This window comes from Plecotus auritus (assembly GCF_963455305.1).
Source record: "Plecotus auritus genome assembly, chromosome: 4".
NCBI lineage: Eukaryota > Metazoa > Chordata > Mammalia > Chiroptera > Vespertilionidae > Plecotus > Plecotus auritus.
In genome coordinates, this window is record NC_137775.1 from 88,672,103 (window position 1) to 88,693,016 (window position 20,914).

General features: G+C 40.7%; 1 protein-coding gene across 3 annotated transcripts in view; it reads right to left on the reverse strand.

Moving 5' to 3' along the window:
- Window positions 1-20,914, reverse strand: part of RUNX2 (RUNX family transcription factor 2) — a 232,690-nt gene that overhangs the window by 141,368 nt on the left and 70,408 nt on the right. Inside the window, exon 4 of one of the 3 annotated variants that reach the window (XM_080664736.1) lies at window positions 17,735-17,908. The exons of the other annotated variants lie outside the window; for them this stretch is intronic. Within the exon in view, the coding sequence (XP_080520862.1) occupies window positions 17,735-17,908 (174 nt within the window). The remainder of the gene's footprint in view (window positions 1-17,734; window positions 17,909-20,914) is intronic. 3 annotated transcript variants of the gene reach the window in all.

Here is a 20,914-nt window from a genome sequence, read left to right on the forward strand (position 1 = left end):
TTCTCTTTAAAAAAAAACTCTTTGTAACACTAGGGTAGTTCCATAGTTAAAACACATCTGCATTGGAGTTAATGCATTTGCAATAGGTTTAAAATTATTCCCACATCACCTATCAGCCTCTGAATATGAAAAGCTTATTTTTCAAAAACTATTAAAATATTTGGATAGTCAATTAAAGTTTATTTCTAAAAATAAAAATGAGAATAACAAGACATAGGTTTTTCTGAGATGATTCCTCTTTTTAAATACTCTCGGTTTTTCTCTACAAAGTCGTTTAGTTTCAGCTATTTCTTGTTTATTTGTTCAATTCAGAAACAATTTATTTAAAGACTGTCTAGGACATACTTTTCTTGAGTCAAAATAATTAAATACATCTGGATATTTATCTGATATTTACTCTATCAACAAATATATAGAAAAATTTCATCCTATTCCATTTTAAGAAACATTTTTACCTGAGTTTGCAATTTGAATAAAAGTGTATTAGTGTAAATGGTGACCATAAACTTTTCCTTCAGAAATCTAAAGGATACTTGATTGTTAAAGTAATGAACCTTTGTACTTTAAAATATTCAAGGCTGAGATTATATAGATTGGCAGCATTTCAAATCTGAGTGAGTGGTCCTTGTTATGTATCTGATACTGACTTCCTTGCTTTAACCATTAATGTAATTCACTATTCAGAGAAATGGGAAATGATCTTCAGATGGGAAAAGACGCATTCCTTACAGCACCAGAAGCAACCTAATAAAGGCAAGGCCTTCTTTCAGGCAACATTTTTAGTAGACACCAGGGTCAAGAACCACAGAGCTGAGTTGGGCACAGAGGACTCACATTTGGGTTTGGGTTCTACTCTAATGTCACCAGATGACTTCCTGAGCAAAGTAGTGTGGCCTGAATGTCCATTCCTCTCCTGTGACATGCTGTCACCAGTAGTATTGGGGCGCCATGCCCCCAAATGGGAAACAAATACAAAGAAAGGTAAAGAGTGACTGAAATTATTAAAGTTAAACATATCACAAAGGAATTGGGGAACTTAACTTGGATGTAAGATACAGCCTTTCTCTTAAAAAAAAAAAAAAACACAGCCGAAACCGGTTTGGCTCAGTGGATAGAGCGTCGGCTTGCGGACTGAGGGGTCCCGGGTTCGATTCCGGTCAAGGGCATGTACCTTGGTTGCGGGCACATCCCCATTGGGAGGTGTGCAGGAGGCAGCTGATCGATGTTTCTCTCTCATCGATGTTTCTAGCTCTCTATCCCTCTCCCTTCCTCTCTGTAAAAAATCAATAAAATATATTTTAAAAAAAGCACAAAAAACTCTTGGTGACACAGGGATAGTTCCATGGTTAAAACACTGCATTGGAGTTAATACATTGGCTGTAGGTTTAAAGTTATTTCCACATCACCCAGTTCTCCTCATGCAGAAAGGCAGCCCAGTGCCAGGAAAACAGTGAGGAAAGGATCTGAGTTGGAGTCCAGCTCTGCTATTTATAAGCTGTATGACCTTGGCTGTGTTAGCATGCTCTCTGTACCTCAGTTTCCCCGCACGGAAAACAAGGCAGCATAACATGGTAAAGCGAATACAGCAAGGGGGGTTATGTGAACTTGGCTGGGCAGAGCTCCCCACTGCACTAACCAAAGCACTTAAACTTTGGGTGCCTCAATGGCTCATCTGGAAAATGAGAATAATGGTACTTATTAGGGTTGTTGTGAGCAGTACATGAACTAGGCCTTACATGATAAGTCATCTGACACTCCTGGCAATATTAAGTATATAATATCTAGAAGTGATTATTGCTACCAGTAAAATGAATATAATAACAACTACTATCATTCTGTTTACAAAATTAGATGAGATAATATAAGTAAAAGCATTTGAATAACTGGAAAGTACTATATTGAAACTTATTCTCTTTAGGAGGGCACCTCATCAAGGCCCTGCTGTGTGTTTCTTAATGTTGCTGAGCTTTAATTTCCTCATCTGTAAAACAGGTTTGGTAATATTATCTCAGAGAGTTGTGTAAGCATTAAATAATATAGAGTGGGTGCAAATCATCATTATTATCCAAAAAGTTAAAAATCTGACTCTAAACTGTTCAGTGTGGCTGGGTTGCCTAGTGTTATTCGTGAAGATCTCCAAGGTCACATTCCGCATAATTCAGTATAATGCCTGGCACACAGTAGGTACTCAATGAACAACCAGTGAATGAAGTTTCCAAGGTGGCTTGAGTGAATAATGGAATTTTACAAGAAGTAGTAGTTAGTCATTTTCTAACTTCCCCTATAAAGACAGTTGTGTCGGTGAGGTTTTAGCTGCTACATAAACTTCCTGACTGTCAGAACAGTCTATTAAAGGATAGTTTTACTTAGTGGGGGTCCTTCCTGCAGATGTCCAAGATTAGCAAAAATAACTTCTCACTATCCCTAAACAACTGAGAAGATCTCTCTGCATTTTTGGGGTGCTTTGTCTCTCAGAGGGCAAGATGCAGTCCAGCCAATCTCTTTCAAGGACACCATCACCATCCTAAGATTCTATAATAATGACCTACTTAAGAAGAGAGAGTTACTAAAGAAAAATAGAACACAAGAACTGCCACGTGGAGATCACTAGATTTTAGTATAAGTAATTTTAAAAGGGACAGCAATCTTTTAAAAAAAAAATTTTCCAATTACAGTTAACATAAAATATTATATTAATTTCAGATGTACAATATAGTGATTAGACATTATATAACTTAAAAAGTGATCCCCCCAATAAGGCTGGTACCCAACTGACACCACATACAGTTATTACAATATTATTGACTATATTCCGTGTGGGACGGCAAACTTAACAAACAAGTAATGGTCTCTAAACACCCTAGGCCTTCCCTAATATCCTGTGAAGGAACCATCAGTCATCAATCCTAGCTCCATCATTTCTGGCCTAGGTGATCTTGGACAAATTATATAACCTACCTGAGCTTCAAGCTTCCTAATCTGTATAATGGAGATAGACCTCCCCACTAAAGTTGCTATGAAGAGTAAATGAGATAATGTAATAACAAACTTAGCACATGGAAGGAACCCCATAAATGTTCACCACTGTTAAAACTTACACCGAACCTTCGTTCTGTATTTAGGTTTCCAGCCCATGTATTAGGTTTCCAGCCCATGAACTCTAACTCTAGCAAAGGACAATTTTTAGGGAGCTTCCTATAGTTTTGAAGTTCACTATTTGGAGAATATATCTGTGTTAGTCTAGTCAGTAGCCATTGCAATCATTTAACCTTAATCATGTTCTTTCTTAGTCTTGGTTTCTCCAAGACCAAGAAATCTTAATCTTTTTAGTGTATTTTCTAAGACTGTAAACTTTAACTTTTTTCAAAATGTTGGTGGAGAAAAAATGGCTATAAAATATCTTGACTTCCAAATGCCCAATCACCAAGAAAATATCATTCTATTATAAATATACGATTACAGCACATTTGCTTTGTTGTAGACAATGATTCATGCTTAGAGAAGAGAAAATTCACCTCAACCTGATCTCATAAAGGATTTCTGATCTCAACTTCCTGAAGAAACCTTATACTTCTGAGATTCACTCTTAACTTGGATGAGTCAGAGCAGGTGACAGATGTTTTTTAGGCATCACCAGTCAATCACAAGGTTATTAATAGGGAAGAGTACAGGGCCCAGCTCTGAGACAAACCTACCAATTAACCACTAACAAACCAGAAGCTGTCTTCATCTCAACCTCAGGCCCCACAGAGCCAGTATAATCCACTCTTTCACTCTGCCCATCCAGAGTTACATTGAATAGTTTGTCTTCTCCAGCTGGCAGAAATATGGAGGGCACACCATGTCCTACCACTCGAACCTAAAAGAATATTCTTGATTTTTGTGTCTCAGGGGATAGAGGGGCCAATCATAGTCTTGATGTTACATCCTGGGTGGCTTTCATTAACTATAAGCACCCATAAGTTTTGAGAGGATAACTGAAATTTTCAAAAGAGATGAAAACTGCTGTTAAAATATGTTTATGGTGTTTTATAAACTATAATTCATTGTTTTTACATGGCAATCTTCAGAAACAGTATCGATGCTATTTTTATGACTATACTATAGAGATTCAAATATGACAACTTAAAAACAAAACCCTTGGTGTTGGGGTTTTATGTGCACATACACTAGTCCTTGGGAAATCTGCAATATTAAATACCACACGAGCATTTCAATAGGACTCCACCTTATTTCTCCCCAAACTTCTCTCCTAGTGCCTAAAAAGGGGGATTTAAAGGGAAGTTGAACTGTAACAAACAGAGAAAAAAATCAGGTCTTTCCTAGATTATGGGCCTGCTGTCTCACAGGCAGGATGTGACTAATCAAAATGACTAAATGGGAAAGAAGAGAAAGAAGCAGTAGACCGAGGGCAGAGCAGAGCACCTAGGGAGCTTGGAGATAAAACCAATGAGAAAACAGTCCCCAGTTCCACCTGTGAATGCATGCTAAGGACTACCACTGGGCATAGAAGGGCAGGCAATTTATTGGACACCTCAAATCTGCAACAGCACACTTCCCAAAGAAACCGTGGTTTCCTCTGTAAGAACAGACCAAATCTAGCTACTAAGAGTTCAACTTAAATAAAAAGCAAACAGTCATTTGACCTAAGGAATCCCTTCAGCAATTGTTCCAATTGAGGCAGAGTCTGTCAGAGACACTGCTACTCCCAAAACTGCAGGGGACCACCCCACACGGCTTGTATTCTGAAAGGACACTGAAGTCCAGAGCCTGCCCGCACTTGGCAGTTTCTCTCCCAACTCACTAAGTGGCGGGCAAGGCTCTGATTAGCTATCCCTTTCTCATTTACACAGTACAAATGGTCACCACTGCCGAAGGAAGAGGACTTTTGAGGGGGAAACTTTTTGCATGTTGTTCTGGTGAATCAGCAAATCACCCACTGTTGTTGAGATAAACAGCTCCTGGATGCCCACATGGCAGTGTGATATTTAAGAGACAGATAAGAAACAGAAGATATTTCTTGCCTTGAAAAATCTCACACAACCAGTTGGGGAAGTAGGACTAATAGATGTAAAACAATGAATTCAAAACTTTCAAAGCATGTACTTGTGTCTTTAAAAAAGCTGTGAAGATAGAGATGAACCACAGAACACCAATGTCAGAGTGGACTTTGTATGTCCTCCCTCTAAGGTGGTGTTCCTTCGGCTTAGGCTGCCTGGAGATTGGTTGCACCTGCTTTCCATTCTATAAACCTCCAAAGCATAAAAGCGCAGAAGGCAACATGCCCAGGGGATGCTCAAAGATGCTAATTGGGGGAGGGTTCCCATCTCTCAAGTTGTCTTTGCATAAATGGAGACGACCCTTGACTTCCTCCTGTGGGTATGACGAAAGCAAGCTCTCTTCTCTGGGTTGGACTAGAGCTGAAGATAATAACTGGTCTGGGGAATAGGAAGGAGTGGCTGGGCATTTTCTGAAGAGATATGTGAAGAGTCATGGGCTCTACGAGCAGCCATACTTGCAAATGACTGAAAACCTACATTTCATGTCTGCATAAATGAACTCCAAACACTTGGGGTCATAATAAGAGAGGAATGGGGAGGGCAGATGGTTAGACAAAAGGCATGCTAGGAAATGAACTGACTCTGGGAAGACCAGTAGAAGTCTTTCTTAATAAGTTTGAAGGGCGGGAGTCGGGGGCAGAGTGCGCAGAGAGCTTTACAGAGGCCCAGGGAAAGGTACGTGTAGAAACCCGGTGGTGGCTCCAAGCAGGCCCCCTTTTGCAAATACTTTGTTTAAACGTGTGTGGGTGTGAAGAAGGGCCTGCTTTCCTCAGGATCACTCACAACGAGGCACTGTGGACACGGTGCTGAATTCCATGCAGAGACGGAGAAAACAAGTCTCCACAGCAGAGCCTGCACCAGCACCCAGAGGCTGCTTCCTGTTTGTGCTGCCAGCGGGCTTCTGAGTAGTGTGACTTCTGCCCAAGCTCAGTGTGCCTGCAGTGAGCACCTGCTACACTTGGGGAGCAGGGGCAACTAGAGAGATCCACATCTCCCCTTCTTCTCCTCTACCCCTGTGTTTCTCTTAATCAGTACTCATTATCAGGCTCTGTAGATCTCAACTATTTCTTGAGAAAACTGGGGTATTTACAGTGAACAGAGTCTACTAGTTTAAGATCATGTCTCTAAATTGCTACCAGGGTCAAGTAAAGTCAATACTATTAACAGAGAGAGGCAAGAGTTACAGTTTCCTATCCTCAACTACTTCTGTCATATTACTGTCATTCATAATATATACTCACATTCACATGGATATTAATTCCCATTTCAAAACAACTTAGACTAAATACTAAATGTTAAAGTCTGTTTTCTCTAATAACCTTTTTAGCTAGACTGGATTTTTCAACGAACTTTCTCACACTGACCAAGGTGGCTGACAGAATCATTTGGCAGAAAACCAACCCAACTGAGTCAGAGAACTTTAAATTGAAATTTGAGGGGGGAAAAGCAGCAAACTGGCTAAAATTGCATGCTATGTAGGGTATACCGGGCATGACAACAAATTATGAGAAGAGAAACTTAGGAAACAATAGCAGAGAAGAGAATGAGAAGTGATAAGGATAGCCTAAGACCGAGGTTGGCAAACGGCGGCTCGCGAGCCACATGCGGCTCTTTGGCTTCTTGAGTGTGGCTCTTCCACAAAATACCATGACCTGGGCGAGTCTATTTTGAAGAAGTGGCATTAGAAGAAGTTTAAGTTTAAAAAATTTGGCTCTCAAAAGAAATTTCAATCGTTGTACTGTTGACATTTGGCTCTGTTGACTAATGAGTTTGCCGACCACTGGCCTAACATCATAGCCTGTAACAAAATGCTAAAAGTAAAACCAGAGGGAAGTTGAACTATTAGGACAAGGTAATGAGAAGGGCCTTTTAAGTTTCTCCAACCTTTGGCTGAATGGAACTCATAACTCTTACAGAAAATGAAGGAATTTTTTTTATTTTATTTAAAAGGAAAACCTAATAGAAGAAACAAGAGGTTATAGCACATGTCACACTTAACCTGGCCTGAGCCTTGGCCTACCCTGGATCTCAGAAGTAAAGCCAGAAGAGTGGGGAATAAACTACACACAGGTAGAACCAGAACTTGAGATACAACTGGAATGTGGTACTGGCCAATGGAAGTGACTCTTAGTTCAAATCACAGTATTGAAATGGGTATAATAAATTCAGGTTCAAATCAGTTTGATATCAACATCCAAGGTGTTAAAGAAGGTCCCAGGCATGGTGAGTCCTGCTATTGGATAGATGATGGTGTCCATGGTTCTAAGAATTGTCTCCCCATCACTCACCCATTCATTCAAACAAAATTTATTGTGTGCCTACCTGGTACTGTGCACTAGGGATATATTAATGCCCTCATAGAGTTTTCAGTTTGGCAGGTGAGACTGACGTTAACCAACTAATTATACAACTGTGATAAATGAAAAAAATGGATATCCTTGGCACCATAAGAATGTACAGGGGAGACTCCAACCACGTCTGGGAGTCAAGGAAGGTTTTTCTAAAGATGTAATTATTAAACCAAAACTGAATGGTAAGGAGAGGTCTAGTAGATAAGTAGATGAGGGATAGGAGAACTTAAGGAAAAGCAAACAGCATGTGTCAAGTTCCTGGGACCGAGGCAGTATAGTTTTGGGCGGGGGAGAGGGGGATGTTGAGAAAGCCAGTTTGGTTAGTTATATTACTGACACAAGGTTCAAAATAGTATGACATGAGAAAGGGAGAGCAGGCAGAGAGGAGCCAGGCTATGCAGAACCTGCTGGGCCACACTGAGGGGCAATGAAAGGTCGCTGAGGTGTTTTTAAGTATGGCGTGACATAATCAGACATGTGGGTTTAAAATCTCCCTATGACAGCATCATAATAGAAACAGGGAAGAAGTCCAGTCCAGGACTGGGCACATGAGTAAGGGTGTGGAGGGAAAACAGCAGTTGAAATGGACACAAGGGTGGTGCCCTCAGGAAACCGAGGAGCAGCTGAGGGCACTTAGCTGCCCCCACACATCATCTGACCTTGAAAATGAGGCTCCTGAGACGCCCCTGGCTAGATCAGGATTGACTCTGGATGAGCAAGGTAAGCCTGGGGTAATTGGCCTTGGGCCTGCAGCACTGAATTAGGCAGGCTCCACCTGGCACATTCTGGCTCAGGGGTAAAGCCTGGACACCTGTATATTTAACGAGCTCCCCAGGTGATACTAATGTACAACAAAGTTTGAGAACAATGAACATCATTTTTACTGATGACAGTTATAAAGAAAAATTACTCCCAACATTGTTTTTGATGTAATCTTCCCTATCAAGAATGTTTTTCAAATAGAAGGAGCAGAACAAACATGCTAAAGAGGAAATTAAGACCCAAGAGAGGAAAGGCGATAAGGGAGAGCAATTTGCTCCTTTAAACGCATTCAAGTTTCTCCTCCAAGTTGAATTATACGCCACAATACTGCAAGAATTTGTGGCAACTAAACAGCAAATGGCTTCTAGTTGACAGAGTACGGCCAATATCGACCTAGCTGGTTTCTACTGGATGCATATTGCTTTCGAATCATCATAAAGTTGAAACATTTTAGGTTGAACCAGTGTAAGCTGGGGACCATCGGCAGTTGTTTTGGAGCCATTTTTGTTACTGACTTGCTTGCAATCAATAAAAATCCTCAAGTCAATTTCAGCAGTCCATGTACAATGAACTTTTCACCTTCATCTCCTACCTATTGTGACTATTGGAAAGCAGAAGGGGTTCACTAAAACTTGCTTCCTAGGATTAATAAAGCAGTAGATTAAGAGCAAACTCATCTGCCTATTGCGCATCTTGACCTAAGCCAGTCGTCGTCAAACTGCGGCTCGCGAGCCACGGTTTGCCGCTCTATTGACTGAGTTTGCCGACCACTGACCTAAGCAATCGTGCCTTATCTCTAATGTGATTTAGAGCTAGTTAAAAGGCCAACCAGAAAGTGGCCATTGATGTGGATCAGGGTCAGCTTTGAGAGAGGTATACAGGCATGTATCCAAGGATATTATAGTCCTAATTATGTCCAGCATCTTCATCAAAGTCTTGAAGAACAAAAGCAACCTGTCTAAGCTTCAAGATGAGACAAAGTTGTAAGGACTAGCCAGCACTCTGGATGAAGAATCAGAGCCACAAAATAATCCTACAAACTAGAAAGAGGAGGTGAAAGTGCCATAATGAAACTGAGTAAGAACAAAAGTACAGAGCTGCATCTGGTCAGCTCCAAGACAGGATGGGGGAAGCCTGGGATGCATTAACAGAGCACTACCCTCAGCCTTTCCATCGGATGCTCCTACTTCCCACCTGAACTAAAACTTGGATTTGCCCAGATCTTTTCTCCTAACTGTTTCATTTGGCTGCTGCTCATCCTCCAAGGCCACAGAATGAGCCAACTTCTCTTCAGAAGTTCTTCCATCTTTATCATAACCTACAAACTTCCAGAACATTCCCTCATGTTGGTACCTGGCTCAACACCTTCCTGGTTCCCCTGACCTATACCGAGTCCTGTGAGAAACTGTCCTTCCCACTGATGACCCACACCAGAGCCCACTCCTGTTCACAGACTGTGACCACAGTGGGAGAATATCCATAATTGAGCTGACTGGCGCTCCCAATTATCTCTCTCCTTAGCTGGGTCCTCAGTGATGCTCAACCAAAGCCATTTTCCTTTCACACCGTTCACCTTGGTGACAGCTCCAAACATGTATTATTATTCTCAACCTTTTCCCCCACATCCTCCACTGCTCCTCACCTGAACCACCCTGTCAGGTTTCACCTTCTTGGGACCCTGATTTCTAGTTTCAGAAATCTCCTGGTGCCTATGTTTTCTTATTCACTAAACAGGGTTCACAATACTGACTCTTCTGTAACGGCTGTCTTTTCCAACTGTTTTTAAACAGTTAAAAAGCAAATCCTTAGCAAAATAAACAAAGCCCTAGAAAGAATCTGATAGCCTTAACTGGGAGTAGTGCTATACAATTATATTCCTGGAATATTTCTGTATAAATTGAAGTGTAAAAAAAAAATGGAATGAAAATACTTCTTAAACTGATAATATATGTAAAATATTGTTGTTGCTTTTAATACTGCAGAGTACAGTATACACCAACTTTCTGTTTAAAGCCCACCCATGTTTAAATATCAAAATATACCACCAGATCGTCTATTATACCAAATCGCATGCCTAACTTGCCCCTAGGTTAGCCCTGTAGATTGAATATTTCACTCTAAGTCAGCTCCCTATTGTGACCATTGTGCCCACAGTGGAATGCAAAAGATAAAAGGGGGTGAGAGAGGTCCTTAGGCAACTAATAAAGAGAAAGGATATGCATACATGTGTGCACACACTTACATATATACACATGTTTGTAAAGCTGTAACTAAATATAAAACTGAAATGAGAAAGATGATGCTTTGGAAAGGAATGAGAGAAAGAAACTAAGATTTCCTCTGGGCAGAGACCTAAAGGCAGGCTAGAAATGGAGACATTAGTGAGACATTATGTAGGAAATGCAGCCTTATCCCAATTAGATATTAACTATGCATATCCTATTCCAGATAGGGGGAAATTATAAAGACAAGTTTTTAGAACTCAAGAAATTAATTTGTCTTGGAACATGACCCCTCTGTTTCTTCTGAAAGCATAATGAAACCAAAGCATCCTTGGTTAACAGGGAGATTCCAGCTGACAGAAGTCAGAGACCTATAAGAAACCGATCTATGGATGCTGCTAACAGGTTAAGCAATAATATGACAAGGGGACCACCAGCCCTTCCCAGGGTCTTACTGAGCTTTATTCCTCAAAGCCAGCACAGGCAGGACATGAACGCTGCTCTCCCTCCCAAGGTGGCTGCCACAGCTGCACAGATGTGAAACAGTGCCTATACACAGGATCTGCACCATTTCTTCACAAAGATCACAACCATCATCTCCACTAAACACAATTCCTGATCACATGTGTGCATGGTAGCAGCAAATTTACTTGGCTATCCTGCCCAAGAGATCTGAAAGGAAGAAGACAGGACAAGACTTTCCAGTAACTTCAGAAATTAAAACCCAGCACCACCAAAGTAGAAGAACAGTACTTCTAACAACCTGTCATTGCGTGTGGTTATTTCAGTTCCTTAAGACACAGATGGCTACAGTTGAGTAGGACCACAGTGGTCATAAAGCACAAGACCTCACTTAATTCCCACTCTCCACCTCCTACAATTCTCCGCACTGACGGCACCTGCAGTCTCTTTTCCTGCTCACAGTCACTGAGCCTCTCATGGGTTCCTTCTCCTTCCCATTCAGAGCCACACCACCCAGCCCCTCCCAACTGCACTTCCCAACTTGCTTCACATTAAAGAATCATGTGGCCACTTGGCACTTGAATAAAATAGTAATTTGAGACACGTACTCCTTAGTTGTGCCTTCCTACTTCTAAAAGGATTATACTAATAAATGTATCCATGCAAACACAGTGGGCTCAGGCCTAGGACAGCAAGACTCACATGCAGCCCAGGCCCCACTGGCCGAACTGGCTGAGATCCTCTCAATGTTCAAAGGAGGAGCATTGTTTGGCATACAGAATCAGACTGAAGCTGGTGGGAACAACTATTTGGCCAGGTGACTGCTGATAAGATCATTGTCATTCTACATGTCTGGCAAGTTGTTTTTCAAGATATTCCTAAAAATGTTACCTTGAATACATACGCTCAAAAATACATAATCATTAAAATGATTACATTGCATTTTAAAGTATAATTCAGATACTCCTAATGCATCCTTTTAATAAAAATATTGTCTCTAAGGATCCTAAGTAATATCCAATGGAGAGAAGGAAAAGAAATTAGCCCCTTAAGATGCATGTCACTTAGACTGTTAGCAACATGCCTGGCTTGATGAGGATGAGGGTGACTGCCTGCTAAGAACCTGGAACTCACAGTCAAGTGTAACAGCTGATGAGGCCTTCAGCAAGCCATTTCTCACAGAAACAATTTCTCCAGCGTTCAATATATGTACTTTTCAGAGAATAAGGCTTTAATAAAAACTCCATGTAAAACCATTTTATTAATGGTAAAGAGCTGCATAAATGAAAGTTGTTAGGTACTGACGTGGGAGGAAACAGAGCCTGGATAGAAATACGTGTCAGCTTCCCAAGGGCGCATGGTGGTGAAAAACTATGTGGATCTGAATTCCTATATTTACCACTTATTAGAGGTAAGTGGAACCTTGGGCAAGTGTTTTAGCTTCTCTGAGCCTCAGTTTTCATAACAAAGCCACCTATCTCATAGAGCTGCTATGCGGTATGTTAGTTAACTCCATTAGAACAATACCTGGCACAAGACACACATTGAGTAAATGCTAGCTAATGGTAAATCAATCAAATAGGTACTAGAAAAATATTAGTGCTAGAATAATAATGGACCACACTTCCTGAAGAAGTTAATGAGCTGTTCATTTATTCATCACCAAACCAAAATCACCAAGCAGAGGCACTATACGAGACAATGGAGGTACAGAGATAAACAAAACATGGCGCTAGACTTTGGAAGTTCAAAGTCTGATGGAGGAGACAGAGGTGTAAACAAATAACTGTCATCAACAGACCGGTGGTATGGAAAACTGAGACTCAGCTCAGGTTGGAAGAGGCCTGGCAGAGGTGCCAGCATGTGATCTACGTTTTGAAGAAAGAAAAGAAATGCTACCATCCTCAACTACCCCCTGGGCTACTGCAATAGCTTCTTAAATGATGACCCTGCTTCTACCATTGCCTCCTAATGATCTGTTCTTCACATAGCATCCAAAGCGGTTTTTAAAAAAACATATAATATTCTCTTGCTTCACATCCTTCAATAGCATTCCACTGCAATCAGGACAACCCAAGCTCCTTATCAGGGCCTTAAAAGCTCTCTATAATCTGGCTCCTGCCTGCCTTTCTGTATCATCCCCCTTGTTCACTACTTCCCACCTACACTGACCTTCCTATCACATGAAGGCCACATTCATTCCTTCCCGAGAGCCTTTGCACGAGCATCTCACTGCCTGAAATGTGTGCTCACAGGTCTTCAAAGCTCTTCAAAGATCCCTTTCCCAACTTTCTAATCAAAATTAGCTTCTTCCCTTCCTAAACTGCTATTACATTACCCTATTTCATTTTCTCAAAGCATTCACTATAATCTAAAATTGAATTGTCTTGTATGTATGCTTATTTGCCCATTTACTGACTATATAAGTAAAATGTAAGCTCCTGATGAGCAGGAACTGTACCTATCTTGTTCACTTGAATAACAGAAGAGCAGAATGCTCAGCCCAATGATTAGACAACTGTCCCAATCCACCAAACCCAACAGCCTGAGTCAGCTCTCCTTTTAGGTGCAGTTTGCCCATGCGGACAGCACCGAGTTTAAAGCAGCGATTATCTCGAGCACTATCTCCTAGCACACTATCCCTACTCCACTGCTATAACCACATTCTGAACCCGAAGAAGGAGACATTTGTGATAGACTAGGTGTTTCCTAGCACCCAGAAACAGGCAACAGATGTCTGAAAGATAAAAAAAAAAAAAAGGTACAGAGGAACCAACTTCCTCAGGAAGCCATGAGGAGGCCCTGGGTCCTCAAGTAGAACATCAGCAGCTGAAGTCCGCAGCAGAGTGACACCAGCAGACCAGCACTATGAGGATGCCCGCCCACCACGTGGCTAGACCCGTGGCCCTAAAATTGCAAGAGGCACTGGAGAACACTAATATGAAACACTAAGTGCTTATGACTCAGTTTATGGTTTCTAATTTCATTTTGCTCTTCTGGGAGTTTGACTTGCCCTTTATGTTGGCAAGTGCGAGAACTAGTGGTGACTATACAACCATGATCGTTATCTTCAGTTTTGGGGTAAGAGCTTGAGATATCAAGAGAGCCAAGCCAATGAGAGCGAACTGGGCCCTTTCGGTTACAAATATCTTTATCCAAAGGATTACATGAACTAAAATGCAGGTGTGGCACATTACAAAGAAGTTACAAAATCCATTATAGGTAAGGCTCTTAAGTAGAACTTAAATTTAATCACGCAATTATGTAGATCCCAAACTAGAATGCTACCAAATGGTTTAACCCTGTAAGTGCTACATTGAAATGTGATTTCTCCCATTATTGTTCATCACCAGGGAACAGTGACACCCTGGGAGAGGAAATTAGAAAGAACAGTTAATGCTAACAAGGCATGATATTCCAGCTCTTCTTGCACTGATTGCTTCTCATCTAAACTTTTTTCCATTCAGTATTTAATGAGAAGCTACCACTGCACTAGGCACAAAAGAAAATAAATCCCTCTAATAAACCCCTCAAAGAGTTTATAATCTAGCAGGGCAGAAGAAAGCAAATTCATGGAAGCTATGAAATAAGGCAATCTCAGCTAAAGCTTAAAAGCTGGATAGGCAGTCTTCTAGATGAAGTTCTGGAACTCTTTCCTGAGGAAAATGACAGTGACCTAGAAGATGGGTGGATGTTGCCAGCACAGATACCACCGTAGATAGGACAGCCTCAGTAAGGGGATACAGAAAGAAGACTGTGGACTCAAGAAACAACAATGTTATAGTCTGGGGCAGAGAAAGTTAAAATCTAATCTCTAGCCCTAGCTGATTTGGCTCAGTGGATATAGTGTTGGCCTGCAGACTGAAGGAACCCGGGTTCAATTCCTAGCGAGGGCATATACCTTGGTTGCAAGCTCGATCCCCGGCCTGGGTCAGGGTGCCTGCAGGAGGCAACCAATCGATGTGTCTCTCTCACATCAATGTTTCTCTCACTGTGTCCCCCTCCCTCCCTTCCACTCCCTCTAAAAATCAATGGAAAAATATCCTTGGGTGAGGATTAACAACAAAAAAAAAGTCTAGAGTAATTTTCTTCTCTCCCTCATATTACCTAAGACCCAATTCTCAATATGTTTGTGGTAGGCTCTAAATCATACTTATTCAATAAATTAAAAAATTAATCCAGAGAGAAAATAATGAAATCTATTCAATTTACTTTGAAGTGGCTGCTGCGCAATGGGTGTTCTTGGGTTTTCCTAATAATTTGGGCCATGGTAGAACTCTTCATGGTAGAAATCCTTGGTTATGTGCAGATACTTGTATTGTCTCACTAACAATATGGGAGCATTTAAAGAAAGTACACACTTAAAGAAAGTGGGTAAGGGTGTGAATCTTCAAATTTGGAAAGTTTGAGAAAGTTGTTGAGCCCAATATTTTGTGAATGTTAAAAATAAAATGAGGAAGACTTGTCTATAAATCAATTCTACTATGCTGCAACCCCAAAATGCAGAGATAATGCTCTTGTAATATAATTCCAAAAAGCAATTCGTACCTAGAAATAAACTTGTTTTATATTTTCATTTTTAGAAATATATCCAGTGGATATTTAAACATTATTATTGAATGACCATGATGGAGTTGCAGCATGGTATCTATAATAATAAAAGCATAATATGCTGATTAGACTGGACGTCCTTCCAGACGAAGCCGGGCTGCGAGGGAAGCCCGGGTCCTGGGTGCCTGCCAACAGCCAGAGGGAAGCATGGGTCCCGGGTACCAGAGGGGAGCCAGTGCCAGCAGTCAGGAGAAGGAAGGCCTACTCTTGCACAAATTTTGTGCATTGGGCCTCTAGTTGTATAAGAAAAACCATACTGCATTAGGACCTAATTCTGCTCTGCCACTAACTGGCTATAAACTGCAAGACAAGGAGCTTAGCCTTCTTGAGCTTCCCAACAGGAGGAGGGTGGAGAGAGGCTGACAACCAGCGGAGAGCTCAGTCTGTGCAGGTGTCCACACACCTGATCTGCTCAGATGCTCTTCCAGCATCAACCTGCCCCACGCTCACTGCATGCATATCTGGGGGCTGGGGGGTAGGTGCCGTGAAAATGCAGCTCTTCTTCACAACTTTTACCAGCTTTTTGGTTAATGATATCTAAGGTAACTTCAGATTCCAAAATGTCCCCTGGTTCTATTTTATGATGTCATCTTTAGGTTTGAGGACAAAGTCTTGAGAAAAGCATCTTCTTACTTGAATCTGACAACACACAGGTTCCAAAGACCATTTTAAAAGCATTAGTCATTAGCAAAATATAACTGGCAAACAACGAAGGTTTAGAATGAATATATATATATATATATATATATATATATATATATATATATATATCTTGCCATCATAAGTCCCTTACCAATCATATATAAACACTTTTATATATGTATACATATGCTTCTCCAAGCACACAGAGTCTAAGGATTACTATAAAGACAAAAGGACAGGTATCATGAACCTTAATCAGTGATCCAAAATCCACTGCTTTAAATGCAGCAGCACCTGTAGCTACAAGCTTCAAATTCACATTAGTGTAAATTTCACACCTGCATTTTTATCCAGGACACATGCCTAGTGACCACATTAACTTGTTTATCCTGCATACTATCACTTAAGAGTTTTATGAGGCTACGACATGGCTATTCTTCATAGCGTTCTAATGTTCTTCCCTGATGCAGATACCTGGTTCTCCCAGTGTTCAGACATTTCATTCTTATAATTCTATATTATTTTTAAAATAGATACTCAGGCATCCTCATATATTCAGACTAATATTCATATACCCACAGAAACGTACTCTAAGTAAACATCCTAGGAGACATATACCTTATATATACCTAATATATACTTAATATGGGCAGAAGAGAAGGGAAGGGAGGTCATTTAATTTATAAACAATTATGTTTATAGACCATTAAGCCACTCAAACCTAACCATGATAGACAAAAATCTAACCATTAAAAAATATCCATTTTGAGAGTTTATTGTATATTTTGTTTTGAGTTATTTTCCCCGCTATATTCTCGGCCACCTTTGCCAACAATAGCAACGAGATTACATGTAGACTTGCTTTCAGCTCTCAATACTGCAAATTAAACTCTACGATGACTGACATACTCTCTTGTCAGCATGACCTAAAAGAGCAGAATAGTCCTACCATAAGTGGGGCCAGGGCAAAAAAAAAAAAAAAAAGTGGGAATCTTAATGCACTAACTATGAATTAGTCTGTATTCAATGCTGATGTTAACTTTTAAGAATAAGGGTGAAGTAAGTAGCTTACTAGAATGTAAAAGAGAAATGTTGCTGGAGGAACCAGAGCTAAATGTGAATCAGAAGTAAATCCTGTGCCAATGAGCTGCTCGTTGACCTCACCTTAGAACCAACAATCAAGGCTTCCTGTTAGCCCTGGGCGATTTTCAAGAAAACTTAATGAAATACTTATACATACAAGAAATTTAATCCCAAATCTGAGACAGTAACTAATTTTCTAAGAGTGAGGGTGTGATGGTATTCCCCTGCACCACGTGGACACAATATAGAAACTTGTAACAAATATTCTCCCAGAGATTACAGTTATTACCATTCCACCAGTGTGCAGACTGACACAGCTACAGCAGAAACTTCACCCATATTTCATCCCAAAGTTAGTAAATACTGGAATCTGTTTTTTGTTTTTTTAATTTAAAAAACAAGGTCAGTGCCTTCAAGTTTGATTCTTGAGTAGTAAGCCATTTCATCGCTCCAGGAGTTTTGAAGTGAACACATCTCATCTGTAGCCCCTCACCCCCAGCCTGCCAGAGTCTGTGCAAGTGAACCTATGAGTCTGTCTTACCTGTAATCTGACTCTGTCCTTGTGGATTAAAAGGACTTGGTGCAGAGTTCAGGGAGGGCCGTGGGTTCTGAGGCGGGACACCTACTCTCATACTGGGATGAGGAATGCGCCCTAAATCACTGAGGCGGTCAGAGAACAAACTAGGTTTAGAGTCATCAAGCTTCTGTCTGTGCCCTGGAAACAGCAAATCATAAAATAAAAGCATATTAATTAGCTGAACAATTGACCATGCTAAATAGATATGTGAACATACATACTGAGGGTTTAAGCCAAGGAATTATCAATACTGGTACTCATAATGGAGTGTCTACTAGTATATAAAGCCTTCCATTTCAAATTGCTTTATCAGCATCATCTGGTGGCAAGCATTCCTAGTTCTGTTCTATAGTGGAGAGCTGAGGTTCCAGAGGGTGACTCAGAGTCAAGCATCAGAGCGAGGCCAGGACACTGGAGCTCACGAGGGACTCTCTGGGTACCTCCTCTAGCCCTTCAGCGAGGCTGGGGAAGGTGAACATGCTCTGGGGTGTGTCCTCTTGTTTCATGAAGGACAAGACCTCCCTGCAAGTTCAGAGAGGCTGTGCTGTGATATCTACTATCCCAAAGTTGGGGCAGAAACAGAGACACACACATTTGTCAAAGGGAAATTTCCATGATGACTATAGAGACTTTTTCTTTTTTCTGTTACAATTAATACCTTACTGAGACTTTTTTCTGAAAAATTAAAACTCAATCCTAGAACCCCTTTAAGGGGAAAAACATAGAAATAGAAATAAGGAAACTCAAACTCTCAAGAGAAACCTGAATATTTTGTGAGATGTCAAAGCCTGAAAGCAGTAATGACTTGTGTCAAATCGCAGCTTTTTATTTTAAATGTAGAACTGTGGCTTTGTAAAAGATTGAAAAATATCCTTTGGGTTACCATGTGAATGAGATAATCCATTATTTAAAAAATAAAAAAATTTGTCTGTCTTCTAGTTTATTCAAGTCTAAAATCCAAGGAAATCCTATAATATTGGAAATATACAAATTAAAAGATAACTAAGGTTCTAAGACTTCTTTAAAAAGACATCAAATCATACTTAGTAAAGGGTATAGTACTGTCTCGCTGCCACATTAATAAAGTGTAAGTCTGTACAGTGATGCTGTGGTGAACAAGTACAATAATGCCTAATACATAAACAGAAATATACTGTGGATTCTTCCTTCCATATACCAGTGAGGCCCTAGCATGTTGCCCCAACATTTTAGTAAAATGTTAAGTAATTGAAGCTGATTTAAAGAGCCATTAAGAAGACTGGAATAAGTCTTTGCCCTTTGATTAAGGGAATGAAGATTAATATCCATAAAAGAAAAAAAAAAACCCTTGAAGGAGGATTATTAAGGACCTTCAAGAACAGGAAGGTATATTCTATGGGCAGCAAGAACAACTCATCTTCCACTTAGTGCAGGACAAGAGGAATGTATCAGGATAGGGTTAAGTTGAACATTAGAATTTCCCAACTATAAGCTGTCTTCATAAGACAAATTCCTTATTTTATTTGCCCCAAAATGTATTTTCCTGTCTCCTTTTTCATTGCCTACCCAGCCCAAAGAAAACAGACAGGAAGCCAAGGCTTGGTAATATGAGTGTAGCTGTCTCCACAGCCAAACATGTTCCAACTAGACCCATTAACTGAAATGCACCCACCACCCTATTTCCTGCCAGTGCAAGTTTGGGGCATCTGCTATAACACAGGAACTAAAACTAGGAGAAAAATGATCAGAAAAAAAACTAGGGAAACTACCCTTTGGGTTACCATGTGAATGTGAGAATTCACATTGTTGATGGTTGTTTTCCCCACCATTTATGACTTTTTATCCAGCTCACAAATAGATTTTAGAACTCTGAAGAGCCTTTAGAGATTACCCCAAACAGCTCCTAGACCCTGGCAAGTAAGGTATTCATAGATGAAGTGACTGAGCCCTACAGAGGGAAAACAACTACCCTATGGTCCTCAGATACTGACTAGCGAGTCCTGGACTAGGGTATGGTTCTTGTCTTGGTTGACTAAGTTTTCCACTCATCACGTGGCTCTACCAATGTTGGCATTCTAGTTTTTTCTTCCCTTCCTCTTCCAGCTGCTGTGGAGGACTGAAAAATATCCAGATCTGCAGAGTGAGACACCTAAGAACTAAGCCCTGTGAAGTGTCAAGGCTGGTTTTCAAAGCAAGTAGAAGCAGCAGCAAGGATTCAATTACAAAGTTAATAGCGCACCCATTACCCTAAACAAACTTCCATCAATACATCTTGCTGTGTCTAACTAGCTTCACGATTAGGGAATTATATAGGACTTGTCACAGTTAAATCTGTGGATTCTGTTCCTCACACACATACAAAAAAAGTATTGGTGTGGTGTTGATACAGCTGTAAACATTAACAAGAAAGCTTATGGAATTGTCCCTGGAAGTTATTTTTTTTAATAGGCCATATTTTTGGAATGGCAGATTCCCTGAGGGCTAAGGGGAGGGCTACATGATCTTGCATGGCTCCTTTATACAGTGGGACTTTATGTGGGCCATGGGTCACAAGAAAATTTAATAAGCTTTGCCTCTGCTTTCTACAGCCTTTTCATTGGGTTTTCATGGAGACTGTATGAGATTTGAGCTCAGTATATGGATGTGTGAGCACACTTTTATTTTCTCTTAGCCTAGTGCTTCAGGGGAGTAAGTGGAAGTCATAGACAAAAATAAGGACTTGAGAAGCACTTACAAGTGTGAAAAACTTAAGAGCAGGTGAAATTTTAAAAGCCTCAATGACCTTTTGGAAATTATCTTTGAAGGCAAGCTATCAAGTATCTACAGACACCCTAGAGCAGTGGTCGGCAAACTGCAGCTTGCAAGCCACACGCGGCTCGTGAGCCGCGGTTTGCCGCTCTGTTGACTAATGAGTTTGCCAACCACTGGGATAGGGGCTTAATCACAAGGAACAACAACAGCCTGTAATTATTGGAATCAAGAGTCTAGGTCAGTGGTCGGCAAACTCATTAGTCAACAGAGCAGCAAACCGCGGCTCACAAGCCGCACGTGGCTCGCGAGCCGCAGTTTGCCGACCACTGCCCTATAGTAACTCAGGGGCCATCTATCTGTGGCTGCATATATACAGAAAACACACGTTTTTTCCTTGTATACATTTGCCCCTGC